The sequence below is a fragment of the Callorhinus ursinus genome, unplaced genomic scaffold (genome assembly GCF_003265705.2).
Source record: "Callorhinus ursinus isolate GAN/ISIS: 27379988/994484 unplaced genomic scaffold, GSC_fseal_2.0 scaffold38, whole genome shotgun sequence".
Lineage (NCBI taxonomy): Eukaryota > Metazoa > Chordata > Mammalia > Carnivora > Otariidae > Callorhinus > Callorhinus ursinus.
The window spans coordinates 12,548,412-12,569,821 of record NW_027397100.1 but is presented as its reverse complement, the minus strand read 5'-3'; the positions used below and the strand labels follow the sequence as shown (position 1 = coordinate 12,569,821).

Here is a 21,410-nt window from a genome sequence, read left to right as displayed (position 1 = left end):
ATGGATGGATACAGGATGGATGGGTGTATGGATGGAGGGATGAACTGAAGGGTAAAAAAATAAACTGATGGCTCAAAAACACTTTTGTGGTCTCTCCTAAAAACCTAAGCTTGGTTCACTGATGAGGTCTAAAAATGCATGCTCACTTAGTTTAAGAGAAATAGGCTAAGGGTTAATCAGATTCTGCAGCACATATTTCAGACAGACCAGTCCCTAAAAATGAGTCCAGAGGCTGGGCTTGGAACCCAACCACCACCTAACGGATGATCTCTAGGATCATTATTTCATGGTTAAGAAAGACACTGTAAATCACAGATGAGCGCTAAAACTCAGAGTTTAAAAAGACAGGCAGGCTAGCCTGAGAACCCAACTGCCTGATGTCTGTGGTCCTTTCTAGCTCCCAGATTCTGAATTCAATGCCTCAGAATAAAGATCATAAATGTAAATGCCCATTAGGGGTAGGAAATTGGCAGAAATCAGTAAGTGGCCTCCAGTTAAGAGAAATACAACATACAAGTTCAATTTCAATTTTATGGATACAATGGAGAATGGTGGGCTGTGGCAAACCAAACATTATATGCCTCATCTGAGGACGGTAGCCCCTCTTCGGCTCCAGCTGACTGGCCAGTTGGGAAGGTGGGCCTAGTCTTGTCTGATTCTTGTATCTTAAACAGAAACTGGACATTTGGATTTTTATGTAAAGTTACTTAATTTTTAAATTCTGAAAACTCACTGTAAAATTTTAAAAGACTGTCCTTGCAAAAGAAATCACACCTGCGGGCCTCTTTTGGCCTGCGACCTACCACTTAGCACCACTATTTTAGAACATGATGTCTAAGAGGAAATGCCTTCTATGCACCTTAAATCAAGTCCCAAGGAAGGTAAAAGTTACCACCTGCTTAGGAGGCACTAGATGCCCTACTGACGATAGGTTGTCCTCCAACCCATCTCTTTCTTTCACTTATTGAATCTTCACCACAACTCTATTTTACATATTATACATGAGAGGCGCAGAAATGTTATATAAATTGGACAAGGTCACACAGCCAGGAAGCAGCACCCTGTGAGGCGAACAATCTGTGTTTTTAACTATTACGGTCATTTGAGTTAGCAGATGCCAAAGGGCTTAGACTCGTCTCTGGAGTGGAAAAAACATTTTGTAACTATTAGCTATAATTGTTGTTATTCTAAATGTCCCTGTTCCCCTTCCCAGCCTGCTCTCTTCAGTGACAAAAGTCATGCTGAAATGGGCTCTGCGGAACTCCTTACCCAATATGGTAAGTTTGACAAGGTGGGCCCAGCAGACCCTGCAGATCAGCTGGAGGCACGGAGGAACAGCCAAGGTAGGGAGAAGCAGCCCATGCAGGCTGGGCCCTCCAGCCTCCCAGAACTTTGCTGCCCTGTCCTTTGTCCGGGTCCCTGATGCTGGGGGAAAGGGGAGAGAAAGGGACACTTATAGAGGGACTAATGTGTGTCAAGTAGTTTTCACCTGTGGAAGAGGGAGATTTGTGTTGTGTCTACAAAAGACTATAAAATCACTCCACTGTGCGTGGCCAGTCAGAGGCTGGGCTGGGCTGGGCTGGAAGGGTGGCCCAAGTCTCCTGTCACAGAGGCCTCTGCTCATCTGCATTTCAGCTGTGCCCAGTGGTCCGATTCTGGTTCTACATCATCAATCAACAGCTGAGCATTCTGAAAAGTAAGATGTGTTATGGACCCTTGAGCATTGCCCTCTTGCTGAGACGTTGCAGTAGCCCCTCCCCCCCAAACCCACACACTCCTGTTTTCTCCCCTTCATGGCTTCCAGGGAGATTTTTCTGAATCACACCTCTGATCAGAATCTTCTGTAGCTTCCCATTACCAAGAAGATCAAATTCAAAGCCCCCAGAGCTGGCAGTCAAGGTCTCTCCTGCAACTGCTCCAGCCCCGTTCTCCTCTGGCGCCCTCCTGCTACTCCAGCCCGCTGATCTCAGATATCCCATACACTCCAGGCCTTTTTGACACATCATAGCTTTGTTCTGAATGACTTCTTATGCCCTCCTTCTGCCTGGAAAAATCCCACGCCCCTTCAAGGTGTGACTCCAATGGTTTGTCCTCCCCAGTGCCTTTCCAGATCTCTCCAGGTAGAATGAGTCCCTGCTCAGGACATTTGCACACCTATCCATCACACTTACCATAGTGTGTAGTAATTGTTGGTTTCTTCCACTAGAACAGAAGCTCCTTGAGGGGAGGGACTCTGTTGTGGTCTTTCTTGTGTTTGTCTCATGGATGAGCACACAGTGGACACGCCATATCTACTTTGTTGGAGTATGAACTGGAGATGAAAGGGGGGACGTGGCTGAATGGAACAAAGGACAGAAGTGTGAATGAATGGTAAAACGGAAAAGTGAAAACATGGACGGAGGAATGGGTGGACAGAAGATGCATGAGTGGACAGGTGAATACAAGGAGGAGTGGACAGAGTATGATGAAAACAGAATGGAAGGAAGGGAGAATGGCGGAAAGGGATTTTAGGTGGAGGGATGAATAGAGGGAAGGCAGGAAAATGAGATGGGTATAAGAGAAACAGGAAGGATGAAGGAGGATGGACGAAAAGAAGGAAAGGGAGGAAGAATGGATAAAAGAATGAAAGTAGAGAAGGAAGTAAGGATGGTTGAATAAAAGGACGGATGTGTGAAAGGGTACATGTATGGGTGGATGAGCGCCAGGATGAATGGGAAGAAAGGAGGGCCTATTACTAGGTGGGTGGGAAGAGGGATGATGGATAGATGTGTGGAGAGATGATGTGTGGATTAACTGAAAGAGTGATGGACGAAGAAAGGAAACAATAGAGATGGATACAAGATAGACGGATGAACGGAAGAGAAGGAGGGAAGGAGAGGGAGGGAACATCAGGTGGATGGGTGGGTGGGCGGATGGGAAGATAAGAGAAAGATGATGGTAAGGCAGGCAAGAAGGAGACTGGACGGACGGATGGACGGACGGACGGACGGACGGACGGACAGATTGCTACGTGCCAAGTTAAGAATGTTCTGCTCTCTTGCGCTGGAAGACTGTAGAGCTCTGGGGCTACCATGTATTTTCTAGAAGTTTGGGAATTATCTCCCCCTTGTGAAGTCTGTATAAGACAGGGACGAAGGAAGGAGTTTTATGAAGGCATTGCAGTCAGCTTGATCTCTTGGGTCTCCTCTTGTCCCCCCTCCCACTGTCACCTCTGTCCCTCTGTCTCCCTCAGATGCCCACTCCCTCGGGTTATTTAGGAGGCTTTGCTCTCATCCAAGTGCCCCCATTGTCTGAGCCGCATTGTCACCTGGACTTTCAGGTACGCGCAGCGGGTTCTCTCCTGAGATTAGCCATAACTTTGCATCTGAGACAAGCTCAGTGGAGGCCCCGCCCCATCACTCACTGGGGTCCCCTGGGCCAGGACTATGTGCCACAGCTGCGCTGTTAAGAGAGGCGCATGTGCCGTGGTTTTGGAGGCAAGCAGGCTTGGCTGATGCTTGGCTGTGCACACTTGGGCAGATCCCCTTACCTCCCCATGTCTCAACTTTCTTGTCTACCAGACCCATACGAAGTGATCATAGATCATCTGTTCCAAGACACACATTTCCCCCACATTGTGATGTTTCTGAAATCGGTGTGTGTCTTATATTCAGTGGTATATCATAGTCTAGTTGGCAATTTAAAAAAATCCTCAATGGCACACTAAATAATGTATATCTTAATCAATGGTATCTTGACAAGCATGAAATATAGTATAATGATTAGATGAGAAGATGTCTGGTTATTTGTCCAGCACAGAGTAGGGACTCAAAACTTAGTGGTTTATTCCCCCTTCCCTTTGACTTAAATATTAAAAAACAAAACAAAACAATCAAGTTAGTTACTTGGCATCACAATATATGGGGTCCATGCAGGAGGAGTGGTCCGTGGTGGCCCTCTCCTGCATCCCTCCCGTCTGAGCTTCTTCTAAGCATGAACATCATCCTACCAGCACCTCGATTCATGGGAAGTTCTGATTATGAGGAGGGTGTTTTGTTCCACAAAGTAGGATCTTCAGGGACCTTGGAACCAGCAGCCCCATGCCTTCCAGCACTCAGCTGTCCAGGGTCAAAGGTGGAGGTCCAGATTTTAGGAAGAGCTCTGCCACCCTAACTGTAAGACCTGGGCAAACTATTTACATCTCCGAGTTTCCTTCTCCCCCCGTCTATAATCCCTATATTGCAAGTTTGTTGTGAGGATCAAATGAGAGGCTCAGGGCCTGGCACACAGATGGTGCTCAATTAATGGAGGCTTTCTGGTTTTCCCCAGGACAAACACTTCCCGGCCTCTTTCATTAACTGGCTGAGCGAAAGTGTTTTTCTTCTTATATCCAACCCCGTCGTCTCCCAACCCCACGGCTTTCTTCAGTGTTGAGCAGTCCTTTCTCAAGGGTTCTGAAAGCCAGTGTAAAGTCCTGGGGCCATGGAGAGCCCACCTGACACAGAATCTGTATTTTGATCCATAATGAGCACTAAAGCTGGGTTTTGGGATAGGAATGCCACAGTGACCAGTGTTACAGTGGGGTTCCTGAGACAGCCCATTCCAGAGTGATTACTGTTACACTGGAATTCTAGGGTCTCCTATTCCATTGTGATTCTTGTTGTAAATTTTTCTGAAGTAGCCCATTCCATAGTGATCAGTGTTAGAGCCAAGTTCTTGGGATAGCCCACTGCACAGTCACCAGCATTAAGGTGGAGCTCCTAAACTAACCTACTCCATGGTGAAGAGTTTTGTCAAGAGATCCACTCACTTATAATAATTAACCCTTCAATAAAATTGCCTAAGTTTTCTACTCCGTGATGATCAGTGTTGTGGGATTCCTGGGATATCCTACCCAATAGGAAGGACTCCTGTAATGGTGCTCCTAAAATATTTCACGATTACAGTCACTTATTGGGATATCTCATTCCATAGTGAAGATATTACCATTGGGTTTCTGGGCTAGCCCATTCTCTTGGTGCTAAAGTGAGTTTGCTCTTAGTATTACGGTTAAGTTTCCAGGCTATCCCATGTTATGGTAAAGAGCATTGTGGTGAGGTTTCTGGGATATTCCACAATTCTATTGTGAGAAGCTTCCCAATAAAACCAACTGAGAGTTCTGAGTCTTAGAGGAGTTTTGTTTTCTTGTTTGTTTGTTTGTTTGTTTGTTTAATCACATCACTGTTTTCATTCTATTTCCCAATCCCCTATGCTCTATGCTTTCCTGGCCAGAATTCAGAACTATCATCATAGCTTGCCTCAGGCCACCTTTGCCTCCTCTATGTTTCTCACCAAGATTGGGTCCCTGGCAAGAGGCAGGGGAGGAGACGAGATGCCCCTCAAGCAGGAGGGGCAGCCTATAGTCTCTCTGGGGAACCAGGGATGGCCTGGCTCATCGGGGAGCCCTCTAAGCCGCTTCCCTGGGAATTCTCCATGATTGTGGTGAAAGCCAGGGAAGATGACCAGAAAGATCCCTGGCCTGGGCATCCTGACACCCAAGTCCAAGCCATAGTTCAGCTCCCAACTCTCCAGGTGACCTCATACCAGTCCCATTCTCTCTCTGGGTCTCTCCTCTCCCACCTGTAAAATACGCCCAGTCTCTAAAGGCCTATCCCTCAATGATGAGTGTTGGGGACACGGCAAAGGACACCTCTGGAAAACCCACGGCCACTACAGGCCTGGCTCACAGCAACATCTTTTCATGTCTCTCTTTCCTGTCAGTTGCAGAGACCCACTCCCTAGCTGTAGGATCAGCATGGCACCCCTGCCAGGACTATGGTAAGGAGGTTTAAACCCTGGAGAGTCCCTGTGGAACTCTCTGGCCCCATCTTGAGGGACTGTCGTCTTCATTCACACACCGGCAATCTCCTGCAGCCAAGCTGCAAATAGTCCCTTCGTTAGAGCCTGGCTTTGGATATGCTCAGGACTGGTGAGGTGGAATACCTCTCCAGGAAGGTATTTCGGCATGGCGCTGGGTAAGGCAGAAAAGCCTCTAAGCACTGAACCAAAGGTGCTGTAATGGGGGAAGGCCAGGCTGTGAGCTTCGCGCCCCCATCAGGAGGTACGTGTGCTCCAAGGCCGGGGGTCGGAGCATTTTCACTGGCCCCCGAAGCTGGGGCAGTGTTCTGTCCAGTAGGGCGATGGCATTCCGGTAAGACGCACAAAGCCAGGCTGCTGACTAGCTGTGAGCCAGTTAGGACTCAGAGGCGATGGGGGCTATACCCGTGAGACCCTCTGACCCTGCACCCTCAGCTCCCGCTTGTCTGTCCTCTGCCTTCCCCTCCCGTATAAGAAATTTGCTCCAAAGCCACTTTTTCAGTGTCTAAGATACACTTCAGGATAAGATAACACACATTTAAAGTCCCAGAAGGTCAGAATCCGGGCCTCAGAGGCCCTGGGAACCCTAAGATCTTCCCGATGGGTGGGCGGGAATGAGCAGGGGAACCCTTTTGTGCAGGGGACTCTCATGATAAGGTTGCATATTTCAGGGAGGGGGTGGCCCCTGTCACAGCTCTTTGGTGCAACAAGGAAGGGCACAGGCTCTGGAGTCAGGTAGATCCGAGTTCAAATCCTGCTCTTCCATGGACTCTCTGAACCTCAGCTTCCTCTTTTGCCAAATGGGAGTGAGACCAGCCCCCATCTTACAGGGTAATCCTGAGAAAATGCATGAAGAAAGCTTAGGTGCAGAGCCTGCTTAGCAAACTGCCCCCACCAACTAACAGTCTACAAATGATGAGGCAGAGGGAGCAACTGGGCAAAGATGTGGATAGGAAACCTCAAGGGGGTGTGAGAACCCACAGTCGAACCCACAGTCAAACCCTCCGCGTCACCCCTGCTTCCCACAGACCAGCCCCTGCAGTGATAGGGGTGGAAACTGTACCGGCTTCAGCTGCCCCCTCCACCCGTCCCTCGGGGCCCTGCGGGAGTAACCAGAACAGACTGGCAGGACATCTGGGTGAGGGGTGCAGTTCCAAGACTGCACCACAAGGTGGAGCCATGCCCCTGCTAATCCATGTCTCCTACACCCGGACTGAAGCTACTTGGGTAAAGCAGCATTTTTTTTATGTCAGACACTGTGCTGGGCACTTGGCTTTCGTGATCTTGCTTGATTTTCTTCTTCTTCTTTTTTTCCAAGATTTTATTTATTTATTTGACAGAGAGAGAGCACAAGCAGGGGGAGCTGCAGGCAGAGGGAGAGGAAGAAGCAGACTCCCCACTGAGCAAGGAGCCTGATGCGGGACTTGATCCCAAAACCCTGCTATCATGACCTGAGCCAAAGGCAGATGCTTAACCGACTGAGCCACCCAGAACCCCCTTCTTGCTCGATTTTCAAAGCCATCCCTTAAAATCGATATCATTAGCTCCATTTTAAATGTGGAGAAACTGGGGCTCAGAGAAGTGATATGACTAAATATGAAGGCTAGGGAGTCAGAATTCATGGGCTCAAATCCCAGTTCTTCAGCCTACTAGGATACTTAACCTGTCTGTGCTTCAGTCTCCCCATTAGAGAAATGGGGCTAATAACAGCAGTAACATTATGGTAGTTAATAGACTTTAGCTATTTGTTTGCTTTTTAAGTAGGCTGCACACCCAGTGTGGAGCCCAATGCAGGGCTTGAACTCACAACCCTGAGATCAACACCTGAGTTGAGATCAAGAGTCGGATGCTTAACCCACTGAGCCACTGAGGCGCCCTTTTAGCTACTTCTTTTTATTCTGTGTCCAGCCCTGTGCTGTGCTCTTCATCCATATGGTCTTCACAGCCACCTTAAGAGGTGGCTGTTAATATCTCTGCTTTGCAGATAAGGGAACTGAAGCTCAGAGAGGCTAGCTGCTTGTCCCATTTCCGCACAGCCAGACGGAGGCAGAGTGAAATTCCAACCCAGGTCTTCTGGCAGAGAACAGTAGGAGATGGGGCTGTCTAGGGCCTCGGGGAAGAGATGCCCTAGGTTCTTGTCCAGGCCTACAACTGTCCATCAAGTCCCCCATGCTGCTCTGGCCTCAGTTTCCCCACTGGTACCACAAGAAGCAGAGGGAGGAAGCCAAGTCCCTTTGCAACGCCCTGGTTCTATGACTCACAGTGTGGCAGCCAAGAAACCCCATCTCGGAGGTGCCAGAGCTGGGGCTTAGGGAACCCACAGTGAGGGGAGGGCCCCAAGACCGGAGGTCTCCCCACACCCTGCACAAAGCGATCCCTGAGCTCCAGCCTCTCTAGGTCATCCTCATGTCCCATGGACCTATGGCCTGAGGACACAGTGACAGAGGCGGCTCACAAGGCCATTCTGGCCCAGTGACACATATGACAGCATCCATTCCCTCAACCTCCTTTTCCAGCACCCTCTTTGTGAACAACACGAGGGGCCCTGTGGGCCTGGAGCAGAGTTTCGTGGAGCCACATGGGGAGACAAAGAAGGGAGACAGGACGGAAGTGGGGTGGCCTCTGGCGTTCTCCCCGGAGTCTCTGCGGCGCTCACAGCACCTGGTGTCCTCGTCCAGCAAGAAATGATCCTGGGAGGCCTCCCGTTGCCAAAGAATCCAGAGTGGGAGGCTTTCGGGCTGTTTGTTCTTTCAGACAACAAATACAGTCAGGTCACATTTGATTTATGCAAATATGAAACGATGTCCTGCGAAACATTAATGAAGATTCACCTTGTGAACAGAAAGTTAATTTTTTTCATTGTTAAGAGCATACAACACACTCCAGTCTCTCCCTCCTCAGCAAGAATCAAGGTCCTTTCCTTTGACCCCACACTCCCTCCAGCTCCCTCCCTCCCTCTCTCTTCCCTTCTCAGCCACGCCCCCCAGAGCTGAGCTTCTCAGCCTTGAACTGGCAAGAACCACCTGGGGCTCGTATTAAAATGCAGGTCCTGGTGTGGTTAGTCTGGGCAGAGACCCGAGGCCCTGCAGGGCCAACAAGCTCCCTGTAGAGGCTGATGCTACGGGTCCCTGGGTCACCCTTTGAGCTGCCGGCTTGTCTTGGGCACATCCAGCCCTCTGCCCACCTGGTTTCCATCAGCACCCCCCGCAACCCAGCCCCCCCCCGCCCGCCCGCCCCCGCCAGGTCCTCAACAATTTCCATGTGGAGGAAACCTGTGGACCCTTGTTGGCCTCATCTTCCTGGGCCCCCAGCACAGACACTATATCCTCCCCCCTGAGGCCAGTCCTTCCTTTGGCTCCGCTCCCCTGCCTGTCCTCCTGACCCTCTGCCACGGCACCTCCACCTTCCGGCGCGGACACGTGCGCATCCATGTGCGCCTTCGCCCCAGCCACGGCAATCTGTTCAGAGCTCAGCGTGTAACCCCAACTGGGCCACTGGGGGTCAGCCCTAGCCTTCTGAAGGAATATTAGGGAAGAGATATCCTCTTTCTGCTAGGGTTGTTAAGCCGTGGGGTGGGCCTGAGGCTGCCAGTGGCTGTCAGTCAGTTTGGGAACGAAGTCAATGAAGAAGAAAGCAGAGCCACGTCATGAAGAGAAGCACAGTCCTGAAGATTTCCTTTGAGCACTTGGATTCAGCCGTGCCTGAAACCCATAGACCTTCAAGTTACGTGGGCAAGGACTCCCTCTGACACTTAAGTCCGTTTGGGTTGTGTTTCCCATTACAAGCAACCCAAGGATGGATGCAACTGACAAACACACTTGAGCTCTGCGTCAGCCACAGTGGGGAGTGAAGGGAATCCCAGGCAGACCTTGGCCTCACCGAGTTGACAATCGTGTGTGTGTGTGTGTGTGTGTGTGTGTGCAAGGAAGAGCCCTGTTCAAAACCTACAGGGCAGAAAGTGAGCAGGGCCAGCATGAGCCAGTGAGGGCTTCACAGAAGAGGCACCCTGAAGGATGGGGAGACCTGTCGGGGTGTGACATCCTCAGACCTGGCTCTGGGCACTGGGAGGAGGTGATGCAAAGCAGGTCCAGGAGGCCAAAGAGGAGGCCCTGGGGGTGCTCCAGAAGAGTCAGAGAGCCTGAGAATGGGGAGACGTGGAGATCCCACTAGACTAGAGTCCCAGGAGGAAAGGCAGGAAGCTCTGCTAGTCTCTCCATACTTTGTCCTGCCCGTTTACTTGAGCAGCGACCCCCTACTGCTCCCAAACTCTGCCTTCTTCAACTTAATGTCCCCCCAGTCCCTCCTCGCCAGGATCGGCACCTGATTTTAGAGAGGGGGTTCAGAGTACTGGCTTGCCCTGCTGAAAATCACACAGCTGGTAAAAAGCAGGGTCAGGATGGAGACCCTGCCCCTTTGCCCACCCTCCGGCCTTCCTGATCTCTATTTTGCAAATGAGGACTGGAGGCTCAGAGGGGTGATGTAACTTGCCTAAGTCACACACCTAGGAAGTAGGAGGGTTAGGACTTGAACTGAGGTCTGGTTAATTACTAAAAGCCCCAGCAAGACAAACATACTCAAAGCGACCCCAGATTTGGAAATGAGGCCAACATCTGTCTTCTGTCTTATCTGTCCCCACCTATATCATAACGTCTTATCATTTCCTCTTTCAAGTCCCAAAGTGCTCAGTTCAACCCAATTTGGTGTTTATGAAGGGCCTTCATCAGGACCGGGCTCTGCGCTAGGGGCAGCAGTGAAGCCCCAAGAGGAAAAATTCTGACCATTTGTAGGGTTTTCAAAGGACAGAATATTTTCAAGCATGTTACCTGCTTGGTGTCTATGTTTGCCCCTACCCTGTGCTGGTGGTGTCCGAGGGTAGATGCACATATGAGTGCTCCCTGGGGCCCAGAGCCTGGCATGGGGCAGAGCCAGAATAGAGGCTCCATAAACATGTGATGATGGGATGAGTGGATGGCTGAAGGGTTGGGAGGCTGGATGGGAAAAGGGAGAGAGGGATAGGATTCTAGAATCTTCTCGCTGGACTCTGGGATCTCATCCCCTACATTTATCTATTCAGCCAGTTGGTCAGCCTGTCAATTAACGTGTTCTTTGCACTTTCATTCAATATAGTGTTTATAGGGACCCACCACAAGCCAGGCCCTAGGCTGGCTGCTGGAGAGACAAAGAGGGCAGAGCCCTGAGCCCTGACACAAAGGAATTCCAATCTAACAAAGGAGAAAGAGCTCGCACACATTCCTTCCACTCACACACTTTTATGGGGTGCTTCCTCTGACACTGACCTTGGGCTGGGTGGTGTGAGGGAAGCAGAGACCGATCAGAGTGCTTCCTACCCCTGAAGGGCTCCCACAGGCCAAGGGGGTGCCAGTTATCAGGATATAAACGAGCGTGTAGCGCCAGAGACTCTGAGCATGGACTCTGGGACCAGGCCCCCTGGGCGCAGATCCCCAGCACTCGCTCTACGCGTGTGACCCTGAGCAATTCACTTTGCCTCTCTGTGCTTCGGTTTCCTTGTCTATAAGATGGGAACAAAATAGCACCTGCTTCTGGTTGTTTGGGGGAGTGAGCAAGCAGGAGACTATGCTTTCCTACACTCGTGAGCTGATGGCCGGGGCTCAGCCACCGCCCTGGAGGGTGGCCCGTCTCTGGGGCAAGTTCGTCTCAGACTCTAACACAGGGCGTGGCACTCAGGAGGCGCCCCACAGATGGTGATCAAATGGAAGAGTGGTCCCAGCTCACAACAATCTACATTCGTTAAATGAATGAACAAATGAGTAAATGAACAAATGAATGAGGAAAATGAGAGCTGGAAAACCAAAATGCGTCGTCTCTAAAATCAGAAAAACAGCAACGTCAACATTGCAACATGTATAGTTAAAGGTCTTCAGACTCTAACATCGTGACAACTTTATTCATTGTTATGTGTAACAGTCATGACAATGACGATGTGTCGGAAAACATTTGTTACTCGGATCTTTCTTATTTGCCAAGAATTCCTGAGTGAGCAGGTCAAGTGTGGGAAACTGGGGCCTCTTATGAATTGGATGAATTATTCGTACCTGATTTCAAAGGAAAAAGTGACAATCCTTTCAGCCTTTTTACAGTAAAATAAAGGAACTTCACTCAGTGGGTGAGAGTGACCCACCGTCACCTGAGAGTGATCCACCGTAGTGGGGGGAGTTGGTGGGCAAAGCCTCAGCCCAGCACCCCCCCCCCCCCCCCCTCTGCCCCCTCCGCCCCACCCCCCCCCTTCTCTGGTCTCAGCAGGCTGGATGACCTTTTAGGACCTTTCTTGCCAGGGAATTGAGTCGTGTTTGGAAAAAGATAGCCGCTCAGAGGTTAAGGGCTGGGTCAGTGGGACCAGGAAGCTGCCACAATGGGGATTAGTAGTCTCACCGAGGTAGCATGTCCCAGAGTTGAGACAGCTAATCCTTAATGCCTCGCTGGAGATTTTCAATGAGAAATTCATCCCACGACCCTCAAGGCTGGGGCTCTTGTCCCCAAAAGGCAAATACTTGCCATGCGAGGAGAACCAACTAACTGTACCCGGGAGAGGGGAGAGAATGTGGCAGGATGTCACCTCTTCTCTTTCCGGGATGACCCAGGCGCACGGGCCTGGACCTCAGATGACCTCTGAGAGTACCGACCTCCCCACCCGCCACCGAAGACCCTTCCCGTGCCCCCTCACACTCACGGCCTGGGGGGTTTGGAGGGTGTCTGCTGGGGTGGAAGGGGGCAGTGACGCGGCACCCCAGCATTGTGCCAACCCCACACTGACGTCCTGTCATGGCACAGCGGACTGTGGCAGCACTGAGCCTGGCACTAGCCCCCAGAGCGGAGAAACGGGCTCAGAGGGGCCAGGGATGCCCGAGGCCACAGCTGAGGGGAGAAGTCAGCCTGGGCAGCCAAGCCCACGCTCCGGGCCACCTCCCAGACCCAGGGTCACCAGGAGCAAGTGGGAGCCAGAGAGAGAAAGGAGAAGTGGGTTGTACCGTAACATCTGCAGAGAGGCAGATACGTGTGGAAAGTACTAGAGACAGGGCGCCATGGATCTCCCTTGGGAAGCCACCTGGGGACAAAGCCCCTGACCTGTGTGTAGAAATTATAGCAGCAACTCAACGAACATTTCTTCAACAAGGGGTCTTTGTGGCACTGAGGACGTGGCAGGGAACAAAACAGAATCCCCGCCTCCTGGAGCTTCCATGGAAGCTTCCTCCCATTAGAAAGCACCCACGGGACGTATCCGTGGGACCTCATCCGCTCCTCAGACCGGTCTGACACTACAAGCGCCCACTTTACAGATGGGGGTAAGGGGGTAAGGGTAAGCTGAGGGGGTAAGGGCGCAGGGCTAGGAAGCAGCCGAGCAAGGATTTGAACCCAGGCCCGTTGTGTCCTTTGTCACCCTCCCAATTTCCCTGCTTATTGCAGTAATGGTGATGGCGATGACGGTGACTGGGATGCACGGGGCACCTTCTCCAGCGGGAGCCGAGCTGGGCTTTCCACTCCCATCTCTGCACATGGTCCCCGCAGCGGCTCTTCTGAGGTAGAGACCATTCTAATTCTCATTCTGTGGTAAAAACCAGAGGCTCAGAGAGGCGAGGGCGCCTGTCTGCTCTCACACAGTCAGCAAGGGGAAAGCCTGAGACACACACCCTGTTTCGCTCCTCAGGGCTTCACGGCCCACAAAGATCAGGAGCACAGTTGCCATTAATTGAGCATTAAGCGCACTGTCTCGGATGCACTGTCTCATTTCATTTTCTCCGTGATGCCATGGGGTCAGGGCTCTGTGCGGGTGGGGAAACTGAGGTGGGGAGCAGTGGAGTGACCAGAGACCAGCAAGACCTACGATCATCATGGGTCAAGGGCCTACCGCGTGCTAACCCTTCCACACGGGTCACCCTCATCCTCACAATGCACCTGGAAGTAAGGCCTGTTAGTCCCATGTCACAGATCAGGAACCTGAGGCTCAGCGAAGTGACACCCCTTGTCCAGGCCATTCAGCCAGAGACAGGAAGAGAGAGAGGATTTGAACCCAGGCCTGCCCAAGCCCGGAGTCAGGCTCTGACCACCATCCTCGGCGTCCCCTCGGCACGCTTTTGATGTCCATGGGCCAGTGCCAGGCCTGAGGTCTGGGCTGTGTGTTCGTGGCGGGAAAAACTCTCCTCAGAGTTTTCAGCACTGTCCTCAGCTCCAAGCCCGTGGCCGGAGGAAGCGGGGCTAGATGTTTGTGGAACTAGGTGCCAGGCAGCCAGGGAGGGGGGTCTGATGACTGGTCCAAGTCCACCCAGCAAGGCTCTCCTAGAGGGGTTCTCCAGGTCCCAGCGCCAGGCTTGGGGACCCGGGCTGCCAGCTTCTTCCTGTTCTGTGCTCTCGTGGCGGAGCCACGGTCAACATGAGCAGAACTAGCTCCCGAGCCACCAGTCCTAACCCCCGCCTTGCCCAGGCCACGTCCACGTGAAGGACAGGCCCGCCGGGTCCTTGCTGACTTGCAGGTGAGGGAGCAGAGGTACCATGCACAGGATGCTCCTGAGCCCTCTGCCAGGGCTCCCCAGCCTCATGCCAAATGGCACATTGGCGTTGCCTGTGGCCGGTTCCGGGTTGACACAGGCCCAATGCAGCAGGCATTACAAACAACTCAAATAGCAGAGGCCAAGGTGATAAACAGGACATTCAAGCTCAAAGCCTCTCCTGTCCCGCCAGCTAGCCTCAGTGTGACAGGGGTGGGAGGACCTTCCCTGGGGACCCAAACACCCAGTTCCTGTTTGTGTAAGGCCTGGCCAAGCCATCCCCTTTCTCTGGGCCTCAGTTTCCTCCATGGGTGAGGGGCTCTCCAAGTGGTCTGCTCACCGGGACCTCAGCGTCTCTTCTTGGAAGTCTTGGCAACGACCAGAATAATGTTGTGAACAAACTGAAACCTGCTGTTGAGAAAGGACTTGAGACCGTTGACAATACACTTGGATGTGAGTCAACAAGTGATGATCAGTGGCACCTAGGAGCTTGCCTCCCGAGTGCTATGTCTGCATTACCAGAGGCTGCCACCAGGGGCTGCTCTTTATGGGTGGTTTACTGAGAAAGGTGGCTATTCAGTTCCTGGTTCATTCACTTATTTTTCGGGGAACAAGCAATGCTCAAATGAATATCCTCTTATACATTATATCATGGCAAATTTTTTCCTAATATCTGCAGAGGATAAATTCCTAAAACTGAGATTTCAAAAGTTCAAAAGGTATGCACATTTTGAATTATAGGAGATGTTGACAAATAATTCCCTACATTAACATTCTCTCCAAAAGTTTTGGGAGAGTGTCTTTTTTTCTACTCTCTTGATAGCACTGCTATGGGCAACTTAAAAGTTTTGCTAATCTTATAGATAAAAGGTTAGAACTCATTTCACTTTGCATTTCTCTAATTATGAAAGAATTCACTCATTTTCTCATATTTTATTAGCTATTTATATATTTTAGCATAAATATTTTGATCATATTCATAGCATATTCTTCTGCTAGGTTGTTCAATTTTCTTATTGATATGTATTAATTCATTGGAAATTAAGGAAATTAGCTATACCTAAGCCTAGGTAGCTTTAAAGCTACCTAGCTTTATATTTAATCATGTCTCTTTTTTATTCTGATTTCTTAAAAGCATTTGGCTTTCTTTTCATTTTCTTGAAACATTATAGGAGGAAGTAAATGCTACAAATGGCTACCTTTCAAACCTTGTTAGGGTTTAGAGCTTCAAAGGTATAGAAGGGACCCACTCTCTAATTTCACTGCTGAGAAAACTGAGTTCAGAAACAGAAGTGTCTGGATCAAGGCCACCTAATGAGTTATAGGACCAAAAATACTTTTATTGAAATTGGTAGTCTCTGTTTCTTATATCATTATAACTAGGTAGATACCATTCATTGTAGAGCCAAGTTGCAGAACCATAGTTACATTTCTTCTCTTGTACAGCCTTTGTTTTTCCTTGAGTTAATAATTGCCTTGTTTTTCACTTGAATTATTTTCTATACACATATCCTTAATTCTTTGCATATGCACTGTTCTACATCTGCCATGTCTATCTAATCCCTCTTTTCTCTGGAGCCCTTCCATTAAGACACTTCGTTTTCATACTCCTGTATGAATTATTGTTCTCAGGGCCTGCTGCAAAGCTGTCATCCTGGGACTCCCATTTGCCACTTTTATGAGTTGGAATCATACTTTTTGTTTGATTCTAGATTTTCTATTTCTTATTCTCTCATTCTGTTTGACCTAGTTTTTCAAACTTGCATGAACATCTCATTTAGAGCAATAGACAACCCCCTCAAGTCACTACTAGAAGCTGGTGTACAAGCAATATGAATTGCCTGGTTAATTGATTGCTTTTGTTTATGAATGATTAGTATATATTAGCATGAAGGCAGCATGGAAGGAACAAAGGCTCCCCAGCCACATGACTTGAGGCACATTTCTTAACCTTTTGATCTTTTATTTCCTCATCTGAAAATGCAGATAATAACAATATCTGCCTCATTTGGGTTGTTATGAAAAGTAAATGAAATAACATAGGCAAATAGTCTTACCTAGTGTCTGGTTCATGGTCACTGCTCCATAAGTGATGCACAACACTAAATGGCAACTGTTTTTGTCAGCTGTCGTTCAGAAACTGACCGCCGACTTGGGGAAGCTTCAGGAATCCAAGGGTTGGCTCCTGGCCAAGGAGAAGGTACAGGAAATGAAGAACTTGGTGAACAATGTTCTTTCTAAGATCTCTCCAGCTAAGGATGAGACTTTGGGGTGAGTTGACGCTTCAAGGTGGAGATCTTTGCTCCAAGAAAAGGGAACACACATCTTTGGGAAGGTGTATTTAGGGTCAAAGTCAAAAAGTTTGATAAACCTTGTTCCTCCCCACCGAGTCAAGGCGGTCTGAGGCCAGGTTCATCAGGGCTTGAGCAAATTAGAGGCAGGGCTGCAGGGCCAATCTGGGCATCTCATGGGTTTGGGCTTCCATATTATGTAATTTTAGGATCAGGGTAAAGGGCCTCTTAATCCTTACCTCCACCTGTTTGCTGGTGCCTGAGGTCCCTTTTCCAAGGAGTAAGTCTTTCTTCTCCAAATGTAGCTGAGGATAAAAGTCTGAATCCCCTCAGGATGGAGAAGACGAGTTCATACCACACGGCTGGCTCCACACGGGGAGGTTGGAATCAAACGGTTCCGGGTTCAAATTCGGACTCTGGCACTTATTTCTCCCTGGAATCTCTGTGGGAAATTACGTCTGTCTGAGCCTCCGTGTGCCAGGCCATAACATGGAGAGGATAAAACCTCTGAACGGGGCTATTGTGAAGGCCAAAGAGAAGGCAAGGCTGGTGAGGCCCAAATGTTCAGCCTGATGCTGGTGTAGAGAAGCGCTCAGCCCCTGGCTGGCATGAGGAATGACGAAGGGAAATTGTGGTTTTCGCACAGGTTGAACATCATTAACTCCCGCATCCTGAAAATCAAAGTTGAACTGACTCCTGATGGCGAAGGCGTTAACATAAGGGTCCCCATCGTCGCTAATGTCACCCTGGCCCTGTGAGTATACATTAGAATCTGGGATTTGGGAGAGGCTGTGCAGCACGGCCAATGGATCTCCAAACCAGAATCGGGCTCTTTCCCATGCTACCGTGTGGCCTTGGGCCTCAGTGTCCTAATCTGTACATGAAGGGGCCTTTCCAGCTCTAAAATCTGAAGCTTTAAAATGTTCTAATGAGGGCGCCTGGGTGGCTCAGTTGGTTAAGCGAGTGCCTTCGGCTCAGGTCATGATCCTAGAGTCCCGGGATCGAGTCCCACATCGGGCTCCCTGCTCAGCAGGGAGTCTGCTTCTCCCTCTGACCCTCTTCCCTCTCGTGCTCTCTATCTCTCATTCTCTCTCTCTCAAATAAATAAAATCTTTAAAAAAAATAAAATAAAAAATAAAATAAAATGTTCTAATGAACTTTGGCCATAACCAAGTCTCTCTGGAAAGAATCCTTCATTAATTAAATATTTCTGAAATCATAACATTTATCTAATTGTAAAATTTGAAAACCTGAGAAGACATGAGCATTTATAACTCTGGCAAAGTTTCCTCCAGCATTATTTCGTCTCTTGAGATTCTCTTTAAATAGCAGTGACCATGATAGCTAAACACATAGAGTAGTGCACAGTATATAAATGAAGGGCATGTGTGAAAAACGTAATTTTAAAGTATTTTGATTACTTTAAAAGAGATAGAGAGATAGGAAAATGAGCAAGTGTGGAAGAAGATAAATTGAGGACACGGGGGTTCCATCATTCATTAGCCATGAGATCTCGGGATGGTTACTTAACCTCTCTAGACCGATGTTTCCCCATTTTGAAAATAAAGATAATAACAGTACTTCTACCTCATGGTATTGCTATAACGATGACATGGATTAATCCAGGAAAAAATGGGTTTTTTTCCAAAGATTTATGTGTTTTAGAGAGACGGGGCAGGGGGCGAGGATCAGAAGGAGAGGGAGAGAGAACCTCCAGCAGAGTCCCCGCTGAGTGGGGAGCCCCACATGGGGCTCAATCTCAGGACCCTGAGATCATGACCTGAGCCGAAATCAAGAGTCGGACGCTTAACCCACTGAGCCACCCAGGTGTCCCGAAAAAATGCTTTTTAGAAATGCTTAACATATAATTTGCCCTCAATAGATGCCAACTATTATTCTTATTTTTGTTATTAGGGTGGTGCTCTATAAAACAGTCATACGAACCAAATCCATGTGGCCAGGCAAAGAAGCCCTTAACATAAATGTTAATTGGGAATCCAGACGGTGCTGACATTATCCATAGACAAGCTGGAGAGTTAAAGATCCACGGAGGCGGAAGAACCCTAGTGGGCCTTCTAGACCTCTGTTCACTGGGAATCTTATTTCCTATAGGCCTGTCATTGGCCAGGTGGTCGACCTGAAGGCCTCTTTGGACCTCTTGACTGATGTCAGAGTTGCAGTCGATGCCCAGACTGGCGCCCTCAGAGTGATCATAGGAAAATGCAGCAGTGACCCAGACAGCATCTCACGCACCGTGCTGGACAGGTAAGGCTGGTCCATCTCAGCAGAGCTGGGCTCTCAGAGGAGTTGGGGATCCCCTGGCTTCAGCCCTATTCCTGTCCCCATGAGGTGGCACAATGTGGCAAAAGAGTGTAGGCTCTGGAGTCAGACAGACCTTGGTTCAAATATCAGCTACCGACTTAGAACTTTGTGACCAACTTAGCCCCTCTGAGCCTCATTTTTCCCATCTGTAACCCGAAGGTGACAATAATGTCTCCTCACCGGCTGTTGAGCCGACCATCTGGGAAAATACGAGTGTTTAGCACAGAGCCTGGCACACACTCAGCCCTTTGTGAGAATAATACCCATGCTGACTTTGACTTCCTGTTCTCTCCATTCCTGAGACAGGAGTGTTGGCCTCCGATCACTCGGCAGCTCTGTCAATTCTGCTTCCTGCTTTCTGAAGTGCTGTTGTTAGGTGCAGCACATTTAGGATTGTTACTGCTTCTTGAAAAATTGACCCCTTTATCATTATGTTATATCCCTCAATAACCGTAATAATAATAATAAATTGTATTTTCCTTCTTGCCTCCATGTGGGAGGAGGAGGAGAAGTAAATGCTTACCATGGGCTCTGATTTCAAATTGTCCCCAGAGAGTCCTCAATTCATTGGAAAATTCCTGAAACGAGATATTGCAAACTGAATCCTCTCCATTTAAACCACTGATCCCTGTCAATCCACAAAAATCTACTTCCTAAACAGTGTGCTTGCAAGGGCAGGTCTGGTGGAGGAAGAGGGTGAGGGGAGGAAGGGTGACCCTGGAGGTGGCTGTTGGAGGAGAACGGTCTTGAAGTCGAAGGCCGGGGCAGGTTGGCTTTGGGGGAAACAAGGTTGGGTTCTCGGCTCTCAGCCCCGAAGGCCATGAGCAGAGGTCACTCTACCCTACTCCCTCAAGGGATTTGATCACAGCTCGCCAAACCAAAGAAAGGCTCTACTGCGTGATGTTATTGGGGAAGGCTGGGATATAAATGGACAGGTAAATCAGATCCTATACTGAGCCCTGCTGGATACGGCCTTGTCTGCAGCCCCAGGGAATTCATCCTGCCGCTCTGGGTCTCAGTGTCCACATCTGTGAAATGGCCTTCCACTCTGTTGCCCAAGCCCGCTCAGCCCAAGCACTCCCCACCGCCGTCTGGGCTCAGCGTGCTCCGGCCCCACCCTCCCATCACTGCCCTCACCCTGGCCTTTGCTCTGGGCCTCAAACAAGTTCTTCCCCACCTCCAGACCTGTGCACACGCTCGTCTGGCCTCCTAGAACACCATTCCCCTCACCTCCACGTACTTCTCAACCTTCAGGTTCTAAAAAAAGGTTGATCCTATTCTCCCTCAAAACCGTCTACTCTTGGCCTTCAGAGTACTTGTCACAAGCCGCCATTCTATTTTTTTTTCAAAGATTTTATTTATTTGAGAGCGTGAGAGAGAGAATGAGTGGAGGTGGGAGGGGCAGAGGGAAAGGGAGAAGCAGGCTCCCCTCTGAGCTCGATCCCAGGACCTTGGGATCACGACCTGAGCCAAAGGCAGACACTTACCTGACCGAGCCACTCAGGCGCCCCAACACTCTATATTTAATTCTATGTTTACTTCAGTCCTTCTTTCTGCCAATAATATTTGAGCACCTGCTATGTTCCAAATAGGCTCGGAGCTCTGGAGAATTTATTGGTGACAACTGACCAGGACCCTGTTTTCCTGGAGTTCATTGTCCTGAGGGAAAGGCAGACAGACAAGTATCCAGGCCATCAGTAAAGAGCCCTCACAGAGGATGAGGCTCCTCCACAGGTACCTGTGGTGAAGCCAAAGCAAGACTCAGCTTCTCTTCTTTTTTTAGCAGCAGGCTGAGCCCTAATCTTGGTTGTAGACTGAGCTGTGACCCTGGCCCCAGCCTGAGCCCTGATCCTGGTCACATTCTGTACCCTGAGCCTTTTTCACACACCCAGACTGAGCCTGGATCCTGCTCACAGACTGAGCTTTGACTTCAGTGATCTACTGAGCAATGACATCAGTCACAGACTGAGCCCTGACCTTGATCTCAGACTGATCCATGATCCTGATCCTATACTGAGCCCTGAACCCTGGCTCCAGTCTTGGCCTCTGATCAGTCTTTTCACATCTGCCATTGTTCCTAAGGTGAGGGGAGAGGAGAGTAAGGGCCAGGTGCCAGAGACAAACCCCAAACCACAGGTGTCAGGCCCCTCTTCAAGGCCTTAGACCCTGCAGGGGATTGTAGGGAAGAGTTTGGGCAGCAGTGTCTGATTGTCTGTGGTCTCGTTCCAGATCGATGCCCAGTGTCCCTTGTAGCATCTCCATCTGGGAAGGTGCAGCCACGCCCCAAGCAGAGCGATAGCCTGAGTGCAGCCAGAAGGGGCTCTCCCAGAGACTCCTCCTCGAAGTCGGTACAGCAGCCTCTGTGCTCACCACCCTCCACCCCCTGCAACTAAAGACCACTTCGGCACCCTCTTGTGTGGCCCATTTTATTCCCTCCATT

General features: G+C 49.7%; 1 protein-coding gene and 1 long non-coding RNA gene across 5 annotated transcripts in view; one reads left to right on the top strand and one right to left on the bottom strand.

Moving 5' to 3' along the window:
* The window catches only part of BPIFA2 (BPI fold containing family A member 2), a 22,433-nt gene extending 1,046 nt beyond the window's left edge, over window positions 1-21,387 (top strand). The window contains exons 2-7 of one of the 4 annotated variants that reach the window (XM_073880284.1): window positions 1,214-1,277; window positions 1,636-1,696; window positions 16,484-16,628; window positions 17,295-17,402; window positions 18,761-18,913; window positions 21,200-21,387. In XM_073880284.1, the coding sequence (XP_073736385.1) occupies window positions 1,214-1,277; window positions 1,636-1,696; window positions 16,484-16,628; window positions 17,295-17,402; window positions 18,761-18,913; window positions 21,200-21,269 (601 nt within the window). In that variant the 3' untranslated portion in view covers window positions 21,270-21,387. Of the gene's footprint in view, window positions 1-1,213; window positions 1,344-1,635; window positions 1,697-16,483; window positions 16,629-17,294; window positions 17,403-18,562; window positions 18,914-21,199 lie in introns of those variants that run through there. The other 3 variants (XM_073880283.1, XM_073880285.1, XM_073880286.1) reach the window with 3 other exon arrangements.
* LOC141370568 (uncharacterized) overlaps window positions 16,285-21,410 on the bottom strand; it is a 74,114-nt gene continuing 68,988 nt past the window's right edge. Inside the window, exons 2-4 of the long non-coding RNA XR_012374723.1 lie at window positions 19,494-19,548; window positions 16,888-17,090; window positions 16,285-16,542 (exon numbers count right to left, since the gene is read on the bottom strand). This is a non-coding gene — a long non-coding RNA (uncharacterized lncRNA). The remainder of the gene's footprint in view (window positions 16,543-16,887; window positions 17,091-19,493; window positions 19,549-21,410) is intronic.